This window comes from Mytilus trossulus, chromosome 6 (assembly GCF_036588685.1).
Source record: "Mytilus trossulus isolate FHL-02 chromosome 6, PNRI_Mtr1.1.1.hap1, whole genome shotgun sequence".
Classification (NCBI taxonomy): domain Eukaryota; kingdom Metazoa; phylum Mollusca; class Bivalvia; order Mytilida; family Mytilidae; genus Mytilus; species Mytilus trossulus.
Genome location: NC_086378.1, coordinates 60,121,729 through 60,136,795, shown reverse-complemented (window position 1 = coordinate 60,136,795; position 15,067 = coordinate 60,121,729). Strand labels below are relative to the sequence as shown.

Below are 15,067 nucleotides of genomic sequence, written 5' to 3'. Positions count from 1 at the left end.
TGTCGCTTTGACACATTCCCCATTTCCTCTCTCAATTTTATAATATCGACAAATTTTAAAAGCATTCTTGTATACATATCTTAGAATTATAGTTGATATCTCTTAAACCAATCTTCAACTATAATGCTATTCGTTTTATTTAAAGTATTTTATATTATTCTCTCAGCTCACTAGACAATATATGTACCTTGAAAACTCTGAATGAACATACATACCCATATATGTTATATTCTACATGATGTCCTGATCCACTTTGATCAGGTATTCTAGCACTTAGTACTGTCTTGGAAATTAAATCCACTGCTACGGTATTAGCTTTAATTTAATAACATACAATCAAAATAAACACAATGCACTAAGTTTATTATATAACGATGTATAGTCAAATAAACAATATCATACATCAGTGGGAAAATTCGATAAAACCTGTTCAAGAAATTGGTATAATTTCAAAATACGAATACCAAAACTTCAATACACTGTATATACATATATATCGATCCTATCTCTGCAACAACTGTGATACGATATTTAGCCGCTTGAGACAGTTTGGTTTCAAATTTTAAACGCGAGGCTTCCCGAGCTTTTAAAATATTTGATATTTGACAGTCGAGAATGGATACATATCGTATTGCAAGAGATTTGATTGTGTAATCTGTTTCTCTCATGATTTTAGACTCGTAACTCGTAATCCTTCTTTTTGAATGGTCTTGTGACGTCATCAGGCATTGTCACCTTATTTCATGACGCCAGAATGGACTTGCAGAGGAAATAAAAAAAAATCGATGTCAAATTCGAATTGTTATCAGTGGCAAATTGAGATTAAAGAAACCACACATTGATTAAATAAAACAAATTAACTGGTCAGGAAAAGTATAAATCAAGTAAGAATTAGAGAAATCGTATTATAGAATCATTACTATGCAGTTGCTTAAAGTAAACCCTGAGTATTCATTCACTCTTGATATGGAATCATGCCATCCATCACAGATTGTTCATAGTATGTTTACTATCGATTTGATATCATTTGCCTGATACACATGCGTTTAGGTAATTAGTTCCGGTGGTATAAATATAAAGATATGTCTTTGTTTAGATACTAATAGATACCACTGCTGTCTAATTATTCATATATAAATCCTAAGGTCACATATCTCTACCCTCTGATTCACATGTAAGGAAAACATGAACTTGGGCAACTTACATGTAACACGATGTGTTGCTTTTATTTAATGTTCTGTTTGGTTATATAACTTGTTTTGTGTCAATTAGTTTTGATTTTTTCTATTTAAAGCTAAGTGTGTAATGACATTAAATGCACTACATTCACGCAGAAACCTTCGATGTCTATGAACATAAACCCAAGTAGTTTTATGTTTTTATCATGTTATAAACTTGAATTATGAAGTTCTATCTTCCTTCAAAATCAATTCTACCTTAAGCCTAACATATATTTTGAACTAAGATATACAGAATTTATTGTAAACTAAAATTGTAAGCCAAGACATTCAGCATATATTTTGAGAATCAAAATCCATTTGCAATTTTCATAAATCTATAGGACAGATTTAATAAAACAGATTTGAATTCAAATCTAATTACTTGTTAAAAAATACATACCATAATTTATTCCATTCTGCGTTATATGAAGTCTCAATCCTGGATTGGTTGAATTAATGCAAGTTGCGAACAATATGCAGGTCAAAATTATTGCCTGCAACATTTTGCTTAGATTTACCCGTTGAAAGTATAATTAATGTTTTTATACAGCCTACTTTTGATCATGAGACAAATATTGACAAACTTCCGCAATAAACGATGCATCAAGTACTTCCTGAACTTGACAATTATTAAGTGATGTTGATATATTGTTGCAATTTTAAGTTCAACGTGATGTATGAAAATGTATTATTAAATTTAAAAGGACACTCGGCTTAAAACAATGCCTTTTATAATTGATAAATCTACATAAATTCATTTTTATAGGGTATGTTTGTTTTAACATAAGGAAATGTCTGTACCAGATCAGGAATATAACAGGCTTAAATTTTTGTCCAATTGTATGAGCTTTCGATTTTGCAATTAAGAATTTAAAGGCATCATCCGATTTAAATTTTAGTACGAGTTCGATTTTTTGTTAAATTTCATTTTAATGTAATGACGTTTTGTTTACATACAAGAAATATCTTTTTCTTCTTAGCACAGCAGTCATATAATGAGTTGCACATGTGCAAATGCCGCCTTGGGCATTATATATGTTATACTTCAAGAGTAAATAATTTTAACTGTGTTCCTGAATACTTACATATATGTATGATAATGGTATGTCTTTGTTGTGTTAGCTATCTGTACTGCTTTAATTATTTAATTAAAAACCCATAACACAACTAAGTTTTCTAAGGGTTAATGAAATTTCCTGCATACAGAAACAGTTGACAAAATTAGTGAATTTTTGGTAGAAATTCGAACACATGCTTTTTTTAGTTTATTTTTCAAACAAAGTACGTTTCCGTTTAAAAGGCTGATGTTCGTTTAGAATGTATTCAAATTTCAGATTAATAAAATCACTAGCTAAAACAATTATTGTGTTAAAATCTTTAAAACTTTTAACTCGTATATTAAAGTAACAAAGTAGAATACAGGAATGGAAACCGAGACAGGGTAAATAAGAACCTTTGAAATATTTTAAAATATTAAAATAACATGACAGTCATGAATTCCTTATTGTACAGAACGGAAACGTTAAGTGTAAAAAAATGTATATATGCACAATGTTGGCTAGCTAAAACTCAGATTTTCTACTTTAACTTTGTTTTAACTAATGACTTAAAATTTTCAATTCGGTTTTCTTTCTTGCACGCGACTCAATTTCTTTCAGTGGTGAATATACATTACACATTAATTACATAAATGCAGACGGTTTAGTGAGAAAAATAAAACGATTGTTTTTACTGATGCTAACTGAAAGGGAAAAATTCTTTTAACATAAACTAGTTTCACATTGTGTCAAATGACATGACATGTTTTATAATGCCACGTTTCATTTACCAAATTCAACATGTTCAAGGGTGTTTAACTAAATGAACCAAATCATTTGTGATAGACGGACAAACGGTTGAGCAATCAGATAATTGTGTCGTAAATAAACTGACAATGCTATGGCAAAAGTGAGAAAGATCAAATGAAAGACTACAGAACGCAAAACAAAACATAGAAAACTAAAGACTGCAACACAAACACCACCAAAAACTTGAGTGATTAGTCTTTTGTAGCGTGTCAGGCGTTTACAAAATATAAGCATTGTATCGTTGACAATTTTAGTTTTCTAGATTAACCTTTAACAGGTACGTCAAATGAGAAAAAACGTATAAGTACTTGAATACTGGAGAAGCATGTGTCCAAAAGCTCTAGCGAGGTTACAGGAATTTAGCTTTAAGCGAGTAAGAGCCTTTTTTCTTGATAATTTCAAAATTTACAATTGAAAATGTAATGAAAAATTATATAAATTATGTCTCAACTGAATCACTGCCTACCGAGCCGGTGATATACAAAGGCAACAGTAGTATACCGCTGTTCATAACTCATAAATCGATAGAAAAAACAAATACGGGTTACAAACTAAACCTGAAGGAAACGCATTAAATATTAAAGGAGAACGACGACCCAACAATAAAATATAACACACACAGAAACGAACTAAGCACATGGGTCGAAATTAGCGCTAGTCCGGTAGTCCGGGACTATTAAAATTTGCGTCGGACTAGTAGATTTTGTCTGCTGGTGGTCCGGCGAACCAGTAGAAATTTGTCGATAAAAATCACTGATGCATCGCAATCTCCGTTTGTTTACAAAACAATTTACCTGTGAAATCAATTACACGGTACTTGGGGGGGGGGGGGTATTACAATTGATCAAGTTAATTAATATCTCGGGATTAATATCTCGGGTGAGCGTTCTTCACAACAATATAACATGTGGAAATTTTTGAAAGGTTTTAAACAGCCGGACAAAAATAATAAGATAACTAAAACTCAAAAGGAAGATCGACATAAAGTATACGAAAGTGACAAAAGGAAACGCAAATACCAAAAATCATGGGAAAAAGATTGTGAATGGTTGCATCATATAGTAGATCGGAATTTCTGTACAATATGTGAAAAATTAGCAGTGACAGACCTAGATAGGAAATGTATTTTCGTAACTGGAACGTCAAATTTCAAATTGGATTCTGTACTTGCTCATGAGCAATCAGAACAGCACAAAAACTCTACGGCAATAAAAGACAGGAAGGCACCTAAGGAATCCAAGGCAGGGAAAATTATTCAAACTTTAAATCAAAACGTTTTCAAAAGGTTGGTCATTGAGATTACCAAAGCCTTTATCAAATCAGAATAAAGACTATTCCTTTGTTATAGTCTAACTTATGTAAACAAAAGCATCAAAATAAAATTAAATATCTGTCATTTATATTTATTTAGTGTTTGTCAAATTAATGTCCTTTTTGCAGGACCAGTAGATTTGGAGCCGGACCAGTAGAGTTTTCAGTCCACTGGTCCGACGACACAACAATAAAATATATCACACACACAGAAACGAACTAAGCTAAGCATAAGATATTATCAATGATCAGCAGTCCTCCATCAGCAAAATCGATCCATTGCTAGTATATTATTTTAACGGTTTACAAATTTGGTGCTTCCAAAGTGTTCCTATGAATATATTTCATCAAGAACTTTCAAATTATCCATTTAACGGTGTCAATGTCATAGCATGTTCATATGATCATGAGATACAGATTCGATTTTTCTGCTACATATAATTATACGTTAAATCAACGAAATAAATGTATGCTGCTGCTTCATTCAGCATGTCACCATTATGGCGTACGAGAAGTAAAACGTGAGGAACAAGCTATCAATTACCGTGTATATCTCATGACAGTAGTTTTTGAATCTATCATGCACAAATCCGTAATCTAAATGCATGATCTTTTTTATAATTCGAATATTAAAGAAGGCTGAAAAAACATAAAAATGTTGTAACAGAATTAAATTTTGAAATCAATAAATGGCTGAATTTGTGAGCAAAAGAAAATATTGATCATTATAAAAGATTCTTTATTTCTGTAATAGCATTTATAAGTTACCATATTCAGTAAGATTGTAAAGAATACAATGTGGCATTCATTTGCTTCCAAACATTTGACAGTAGAATATGATTTGTATAAAATGTGGACTATATCAACACAAGCAATATATTATCGTCAAATGACATAATTTAAACATTGTTTATTGACTTGTATTGAGCTCTCGGGATAAATTTCAGAACAGTCGATTTGATTTTTGTAGGTTCAGGTATGTACTTCAGATTGGTTTCAATCAGCATTGTATTCTAAAAAATAAAACAAATTCTTTAAAGTATCATAAATATATTAGTGAAAATCAGGAATGAACTTTGACCTTTCACAACGTTATTGATTCGAGCACTATTGATGAATAAAGGCAACAGTAGTATACCGCTGTTCAAAACTCATAAATCCATGGACAAAAAACAAAATCGGGGTAACAAACTAAAACCGAGGGAAACGCATTAAATATAAGAGGAGAACAACGACACAACACCGAAACGGACCAAGCAACAGACAAAACACCACGAGAATAACTAATATAACATCAAAACCAAATACATAAATTGATAGACAAGTACCGTGCCACGTCTTATCTCAATATCTCAAAAATAAGAGAAAACACAAACGACTCAACGTTAAAATGCAACACACACGCGTTGTCTGACCAAACTATAAGCATGGTAATCGAATCTTTTTACTGCAATATGAACTGCATTGTGTGATTCATCCATGCAATCTAAAATGCTTTGTTAATTAATTAATAATATGTGAAAGTATAACAAAACCAAAGTTAAAATTTATTTTATGTTACGTTTAGTATTTTTACTACCAATAACATTTCAGATTTGTAATTGTCTTCTTTTTTTAAAAATCGTGTATTGAAGACCCGTTGAAGAGAGCATATGGAACAAGAGGTACATTCAATATCTTACAGAAACCATCGCACCTGATTCCTCATTGCTCAATGTTTTAATATTTGTTTATCTACTTGATCATGTGCTATCTCGTACATTTGTGAATTTCAATTTAATTGTGGTAATCTCTTCTGGGAATTGCAATACGGAGAGATGTTTTTTATTAGGACGGCCAAGTCGTGTACGTTTGCATTTTGTATCTTAGCCTGAGTTACGGAAGCTGACAACCTTATTTTTTTACCTGTAAAAGTTTAAAATCAAACTGGTTTAATTTTAAATTATCTGTCGACGGCATTGGGAAACCTTTGGTTCCAAGATCTGAAGAAAAAAAAGTTACTTGAAATAATACATAACTATTAAACATAAAACATAAATTTATTAGAAAGTAACTCTTCAACGCATGTATTACTCTGTTAACATATATATTATTAAAATCAGCAATAATGACATTTTGACAGTAAAATACATCTACACGTTCGAGTAAAAACAAAGAAATAAAATGTTTTGTTTATGTGTTTGTTTTTGCCTTATGTTTTAAGATTTGAAAAAAATCATTGAAAGTTGAGGTGTGGTATTTAGAGTTACTATATTTACTTATATTAGATGTTTCATAATAGTATTTCTAATGACATATCACTATCTTCTACTCACCATTTAACATTGGTGTTATTGTTGTTTTAATAGCACTGTCTACTAGGAACTGTAAAGCTTTTTCCTGTAACAAATGTTGATACAAACTGTTTTGAATAAAACTAATATTAACTATATATCCATGACCGTTTGAGTGTCTTTCAGAAATGGAAGAAGCATACATTCAAGTAAAATAAACTGCCAATATAATGGAATTTTAAGCGACTGTCATGCAAGAAAGAAGTTTAGTTATCTATTTAACCAGGTTCGATCCACCATTTTTTTACTTCAGAATAGTGCCTGTATCAAATCAGAAGTACATGTGTGACGTTTGATGAGTTTAAGCTCTTGATTTTGTCATTTGATTACGGACTTTCCGTTTTTAATTTTACTCGTAGTTCGGTATTTTGGTTTTTTTTTCATTTTTTATAGGATGAAATCCCGTTTTCAATTTTAAACCTTAGGGGAAAAAAAGAAATATTGATTTGCAATAGAATAATCAGATGCAATTAAGGTAAAACAGGGTTCAAGAAAATGCATTGTAACTCATTAATTCACTTTGTTTTTATAGTCAGTTCCGCTGTTGTCGTTCTTTAATTTCATCAATACTTTTCAAGCAGGTCATATGATATAGATATGAGATATGTATGATCACACGAAGGGTCAAAGAGTGTGTTTCTGATGAGAAATTTGACAACGGAAGCTACGAATGCGTATTCCTTCTTACATAAAACAGTAAGTGAGCATTGGATATTTAATTTTGATTTTGACAGTTTTTGTCCCTTTTTTATAATAACTATCGAGTTCGGTATTTATATTTTTTTCATGAACGTATGCCGTACATTTGTAGTAACAAAACATTTTTTTTGTATCATTAACATCATCATACAACGAAGCATGCGATGGATTTCACCAATTCTTAGCCGATTTATCACTTTTTTTAAGTGTGTATTCATATCGTAAAGACTCATTAGAGAAACAGATTAACCAGCGAATCTTTAAAAAAAAATGGTCCTTGCTTTAAGAATTCAACATGTCAAGTTGAGAAACATTGTATCAAACTCCGTGCAGAATCTATTTGAATTTTACATGCACCCAGCTTTCAAGATCTGTCTTGTGTAGATATGAAGAGTAACAATCTGTTAAATATCAAATCCATGTACCAAATAAATCTGACGTTATATACTTACATTTACAGGTCCAATAGAAGACTTTGAAACATTTAACTTTATTCTGTAAACAACGAAAAGATATAAAATAAATAAAATTAACTATCTAGCAGGTATAAATCTTTACACCCATGTACAGAATTTAAAGATGCATCAAATAGTTTTATAAAGCTTTCAAAGGAGAATTTTCAATCACTCTTTCCTGTTATCATTTTATATGAGAATATATATTTCTTGTTTTTAAGTTATAAATACTATTCATTTTATCAGAAGCCTTCCATATTTGCTTTTTGAATGAGAAAATAATTAATATAGGATGTATTCTTATTGACGTGTAACAAATTGCTGTAATGCTTCGTTTTTGGTATAAGATAAAGTCACAAAAATACTGAACTCAGAGGAAAATCAATTCGGAAAGTCCATAATCACATGGCAAAATCAAATAACAAAACGCATCAAAAACGAATGGACAAGAACTGTCATATTTCTGACTTGGTACAGGCATTTTCAAATGCACAGGTATTTTAGAAGAATCTACTTATACTTCCAGGTAATCTAAGATCGCCACAGTTTTTTTTTACCTTACCATATTGATGAAATGGAACTTATTTTTCAGATATTTATTTAATGAAGTAACAAGCCCTAATGATTTACTGGATATAGACATGCGGCCATCCCTTTGACTATTCATACCAGTATAAGGCAATACCTCGGCTTTGAATAAAGAAGGCAAGCATACAAGTTTCGCTGACCGACCAGAAAGTAGATGTTAAATCCTACGCCACGGTACATGCAGGCAACGTTGCAAGCTATCCGCACGTAAACAAGTATTGCACTATCGTTAATTTTTTTTCTCTCACTCGATTTATGACTTTTGAACACCGGTAGGCGGTATACTAATGTTGCCTTTATTGCATAAACTTTGAAAACGTAGATGGTATAATGCTGAAAGAATATTACTAGCTAAAATCTAAAAATGTTTTTATGGATTACTTATTCATTACCTGAATAATATGAAATATTTAAAACTGGACGTTTAGGAGCAAACAATTGATTAGTGGACATCGTTTTCTCATTGTTAAGGTTCTATTTATGTGACTACACCATTCAGTACCTGCATAAAACTGTAGATTATATGGTCTAATTCATACAGTTTTAAAATCAATTTTTAAATCAATAATTGTAAAACATGTTATTGGCATTTTTTTATGTTAAATTATTATTACCGCTTCGTTATCTTTTATCTCATGCTCATGCAATACGGTTTGTTGCTCTTCTTAACGCCCAAACTTAATTTCTTTGATGATGATAGTATGACTGTAACGTGACACAAAACTGAAGCGTGACATGGTCATAATTACGATATATTATTGTTTTCTCATTGTAAATACAACAATGCCACAATAACCCAACAACATACAACAAAACAGAGAATAGTTTAATTTGTAGAATAAAGTTATACCATATTTGATAAGCTATTACATACTTCATATCCTCCACAGATCCATGAATGACTGTTTCATTTATCGTTAGTGTTACAGCTATTGACCCAGTCTGAATAAGAACAAGACACTTAATAATTCTCATAATAATATATATAAAAAAAACAATCGTTAATAAATTCTATAGTATAAGCTGTGAACCTTGTGAATTAAAATCACACAATGAGAAAAAAAAATAGCACACTTGTAAAACGTCGGTGTTATGAATATCAATTGTAGGGTCATATTTATAAATTTCCTTTGATTTTTATTTTTCAAATATGAAGGAGATAGTTTTGATTAACATAGAATTGTAAAATGTATATAGATATTATATGTACCCCAGCAATTTGGAATAAATGATGCAGAGTTTTATCTGGTTTTCTAGCATACAGATCGATGTCTCCTTGTGCTGCAACCCCTAAATTACCATCAGTTATTCTGGTTACCGGTGGTTTTGAACTTTTCATGTGAAGCTCTACTTGACTGTTTGGAAATGATTTCCCAATCTGCAGTGAACAAGCACGTGATACATTTGACAATTAACAAGAGGAAAAACATATAACAAACAACGATTACCGACAATAATAGTTTATTAGCTCTATCTTGAAAATTTACAATTATGTCTTGGATTTCAAAAAAAGAAGACATTGTAATATTTACAAAATGAATTATTTCGACAGAACATTTTATTTATCGCAATTTTAGCAATTCCTCTTTTAAAAGTTATGAGCTTGTAACACTGATAACGTGTTACTGGTTGCAATCGTTCTAACAAATGACTTTACAATATTGTATTTGATATTTGTTCATTGAATAAAGCAGATATATATTATTTGGCGAAATAACTTCAATTAACTTGTCAACAACTGATTACTTTGGAAGAACCTGAATTTCGATTTTTGTTCGCGATAGTTAAGTTGATGAGGAATGAAGGGTTTCTGTTTTGATTTTAAATTATCCTTATAAATTGTTGTTCCTAGAGAATGAAGCGAACTGCATTATTATTTCTATTCAATATAGAAGAAAAAATTGAAAAGAAAACAAACATTTGGAATTTATCATATATTTATTACACTTTACCAACATCTGAACCTTCTTTTCTTCCTTCAAAGTTTATGTGAATACCCAAGAGAACTCTTTGTCCCGCCAAAAAAACATTTTTATTAGTTTGCAGTTCAATTTATTTATTTTGCTAATGACACTGTTACGGAATAGTCACATTACATTTTGCATGGTATATTTCTTTAGGAAAACAGTTCCTAAACAAAAATTAAATCATCATGTATTTGTGGCTTACCTGTGGAATAAGTTTACCAATACAAATTTCCGTACAGGTTGTGTTAAGTGCGTCATCCTTAGATTTGATCTGAAAATCGAATTTTCAATAACAAAATTATGATTCGTAAACTTAAAACTATTAGTTTTTCACTTTATTAAATTCAAAATCAAACTTCTATTATTTTTTTACTTTGTAGACGTATCATTACTGGATGGAATGGATTTGCAGATACTCTTCCGAACATGAACACAAATACATTTGTTCTGGACAATTAAAGAATTCTAATAATAATTGTGATTATCACTTAAGGATGTCACCTTGTCATGATTTGGATTTTTTGTCAGATTTTCGGAATCCTCTGGTTTATCCATTTGAATGCCATTTCCCCATGAAGTCCTATTTTAATTTTTTTTATAAATCTTTTACATGTATAATGATAAGTCATTTGTAAAAGTCTTATAAAATTTTATTTATTTTTCAATAGCACTTGAGACCTTTAACTGGTCAATGATAAATCTATGGAAAATCAAGAGAGAACATTTTCCTGCCAAAATTCCAATGGATGATATTTCGAAAACAAGCACATGGACCCCTATTTTTTTGTTTGGCTTTTTCTATTCCTCAATTTATTCCCTTTCAATACATACTAGTTGATGAAAAGTTCTTTATTTTGAAACTGAGCAGCGAACATCCTTAATACCATTTATCGAAGACGGTCGTACTGATGGGATTAGTTGAACAGACAAAAGGGAAAACAAATTTGCAATTTCAGAATGAAGACAAAATAAAGGAACTGCTTCAAGTTGCCTTTTTATCAGTGCACGAAACACATTGAATAATAATCTTTAAGGACGAAAACATGTGAAATAAAAATTGCAAACATATTGCACAATCATTACCACCTACACAGAAATGTCAGTAATCACAACGTGTATAAACTAACATGCAAATGAATATTCTAAAGATGTTTTTATCAATGCATTGGTGAATGCGTCGTACAAATTAAACAGTCGAAAAGAGTGGTGAAAGATACATGTACCAGAGGGAAAGTCAAACACATAAATCGAAAATAAACTGACAACGGCATGGTTAAAAATAAAAAAGACAAACAGACAAAAAATAGTACACAAAAAACTAAAGACAGAACATCACGAACCCCACAAAAAATTGAGGGTGACGTCAGGTGATCTTCAAAATAGAGACAAGCAAATATACTAAATTACACGAAATAATAAAAGAAGATAACAGCCCCATGACATACACGTACGGTATACATTTTAGAATGATAGACTTATCTACACGCCAACAATTTTGTTTAATTTCTATGTGAAGCAGGAAACCCCAGACTACTAACATTGATCTCCCTCGGTATGTGTGTGCTACACCGTCTCATTTGTATTTGAAAAAAAATAACATAGGTAAACTACTGTCGCCTCAATTTATAATGACATAAGCATTATTTGATATCAAATACACAATCTACAAGAAACAGTTTCAATACGTACGTTCTGTGACGTCAGGTTAAACACCAGTATGTTGTGTTTGTGTGCCTGGTAAGTCATGGTATTAAAGATATATTCTGATAGTGTGATATACACCATCTTCTTGTTGTCTGTAACTGTTGCCATGGCAGGGGGCGCAAACGGTGCTTCAGATTTATCACTCTTCCAAAATATTTCTCCCTAGAATCGAAAAAAAATAAATTATAAATTATAAATCGATCAATTAATGACTTTATAACGAACCTTCGATGAGCCTTGACATATATAACAGATAAGTATGATATAAATTAAGTGCTCTATAGCGTCAGCTTCCATCCAGCAAGCTTCAGTCCGGACACGCCTTTGAGAATCAAATGAAAATACACAGTTCGTCATGCTTTATAAAAAAAATTATTAAAAAACAGAAAGCAGGAAAAGGGAATACTGGTTGATGATCAACTTGTAACATAATAGAGCAGGTACTGTCTTACCCTTCTGGAGCCTTGTATTTACCTGGTTTTTGAGGGGTTTTGTTGTGTGCTGCTTTTTTTATTCTGTACACTTATCTTTGTCGCCTTCTTTAAGTAATGGTGTTCTATGTGGTGTTTTTTTTTTTATTGTATTGTACATTTTATGGGCTTGTGTTATCGTATCTATTGTTGCGTATAGAAATTAAACAAAAGTTCTTTACTGCACTTATTATTCAAGTCCTTTTTAATTGGTTTAAAAACATTAATTATTATAAAACTTACTTTCAAATCAGCTTCAATATATTCAGAAGTAACAGTTGGTGCTGCAAGAAGTCTATAGTCTAATGTTAGGAATTCTCCAAGCTGTACCTCCACTATAAATAAAAAGGCAATGTAACATATATGTTAAAACTAGCATAAGATGAACGCTCAGCTATAATCGTATGAACACCATTAGGGTTGATGGTGGTATTGGAATATATGCGAGATCCCTTGACTTTTCCTATCTGGAAGTCTATACTAAGACATGCTTAAGAGAAACAACTGGTTCAAATGAGAAAGTTAGATACACTGCATCTTATAGTGCCATAATTCGATAAATGAGAATTGTAGCATACTTTAAGAACCGTGCATTATGTAGCTGGCAGGAAAGACAAAAGTATATTCCTATCAAGCATTTACTCGTTTTCCAATTGTTGTCGATAATCTTACTCTTTATCCTGATTAGGCTACTTTATTGTTCTTGATATGCATACTGTTCATTCCACTAGACGTAAAAAAAAAACAATACACCGATGAATTCAAAAACGTCCTGCCGGTAGGGTAAGGATATCGGGCTTTTAGCCATTATTCGATTTCGTTTATATTCAATGGCTAGTTTCGAAAACGACGATAGATATGATAATTTTCAAGAATAGAATATTGATTTGATGTTTTTGATTTTTGGTATTTTAACGCCACTTTTAAACACCGCTTTTGGGCTATTTCGTGGCAGCCACTTTAATTGGTAGAGGAAGTAGGGAGTGCCCGGTGAAAATCACCGTCCTTCGATAGGAAAACTGATAATCCTAGTCAATTCAAAGTGGATTCGAGTGCACTGCACAAGCGGGGTCTGAACTCACAACCGCAGTCTTGACTGGCTTGTGATTGCAGTAGTTACTACTTAGACCACTCGGTCACAAAGGCCCTCTGAAATATTGACAGTATAAATATAAAATCGCTATACATAATATTTGTCTTCATTTTGAGCCGTCACGATAAACTTTTGCCACAAACATATTAAACAGTTAAATGTTCTTCGTCGTCGGTAAAAAAAATTGTTATCAAACTTATTAATCGAACGCAACTAAATTTTTAAGGGGATATATTTTTTTTAGATAATCCTGCACGGTGGATACATGGTCGTTTGTTGTTGTGTTTTGTTTTGTTTCGTTGACATATGTCCCCTGGAAAAATGTTTTTATTTTACTATTATAACTGGTTATCATTGTGGATATCACCACTAGATACTGACATTGAATATATATTCGCATAAAAAAACATGTTACCTTTAATAGTCGATAGACTTTCTTGTGCATTCTTGTCGATAAGATCTTGTATTATACCACACATCTACAAATGTTGTTACATGTATCAGCTTAATATGTTTATAATACAGATATTTATTTTATGGTACGAATTTTATAGCTAGCCTCATAATGAAAGACAAAAATACGCAAGCTAAACAATATTCCACGGAATACGTAAGAAGTTACATGTATAAGGAAATGAGAGTTGTCTCTCGTTTTCATACGACCCTTTTGGTCATAGAATAATCTAAAATAACTTGATATCAAAACGTAAACTGCTCATTCTGTTTAAAACATATTTTTTAAGCAGTTTCATATAATTATTAGTGATATCATAAAATAGTTGCTTTAGATGCCAGCATTTACTTACTTTACTCTGAAACTGACTGGCAATAATTTTTCCAACCTTCCCAGAGAACAGATTGTATATCCATGCCAAACCACCTCTAAATTTTACTTTTACTGGACCACTATCGCAAGAGCATTTGCCAGCTTTTATTGTTGGCTTTCCGCTACCATCAGTGCCTTAAAACAATACAAGAATAAATACGTCTTATATAATGGTAGCATGTGAGAATTGCGATTTTTCTTTCATTGCATGCATGACACGCGACCTAATACAATGTGAAACATAAACACTTATGCACTGTTACAAATTATTTATAGAATAAAAAATGTCTATAGAAAAGGGATTTAACGATACTTACATATGTAAATCAATGAGATCAATTTTCTCGCTTGAGCCGGGATGGCGAAAGCGAGAAAGGCAATCGAGTTGAGATAATCAATGATAATCTGTTTATCGCTATTTTACCTGTGACGACGTTGTTAACTTCACATGTCAATTTCGTTAGCAACGCCACGTGTCTGCTAATTGACTAGCGATAATTTTCCATCTCAAGTGAGTAGCATGAAATGAAGAATAATCACAAAAAAAGATCAAC

General features: G+C 31.5%; 1 protein-coding gene across 1 annotated transcript in view; it reads right to left on the bottom strand.

The window, feature by feature from the left end:
- The window catches only part of LOC134722863 (lipopolysaccharide-binding protein-like), a 32,095-nt gene that overhangs the window by 12,102 nt on the left and 4,926 nt on the right, over positions 1 to 15,067 (bottom strand). The window contains exons 5-17 of the mRNA XM_063586494.1: positions 14,494 to 14,648; positions 14,103 to 14,166; positions 12,838 to 12,929; positions 12,110 to 12,286; positions 10,623 to 10,691; positions 9,664 to 9,831; positions 9,328 to 9,395; positions 7,863 to 7,905; positions 6,694 to 6,757; positions 6,284 to 6,360; positions 5,297 to 5,391; positions 1,621 to 1,751; positions 216 to 315 (exon numbers count right to left, since the gene is read on the bottom strand). Coding sequence (XP_063442564.1) covers positions 216 to 315; positions 1,621 to 1,751; positions 5,297 to 5,391; positions 6,284 to 6,360; positions 6,694 to 6,757; positions 7,863 to 7,905; positions 9,328 to 9,395; positions 9,664 to 9,831; positions 10,623 to 10,691; positions 12,110 to 12,286; positions 12,838 to 12,929; positions 14,103 to 14,166; positions 14,494 to 14,648 — 1,303 coding nt within the window. The remainder of the gene's footprint in view (positions 1 to 215; positions 316 to 1,620; positions 1,752 to 5,296; positions 5,392 to 6,283; positions 6,361 to 6,693; positions 6,758 to 7,862; positions 7,906 to 9,327; positions 9,396 to 9,663; positions 9,832 to 10,622; positions 10,692 to 12,109; positions 12,287 to 12,837; positions 12,930 to 14,102; positions 14,167 to 14,493; positions 14,649 to 15,067) is intronic.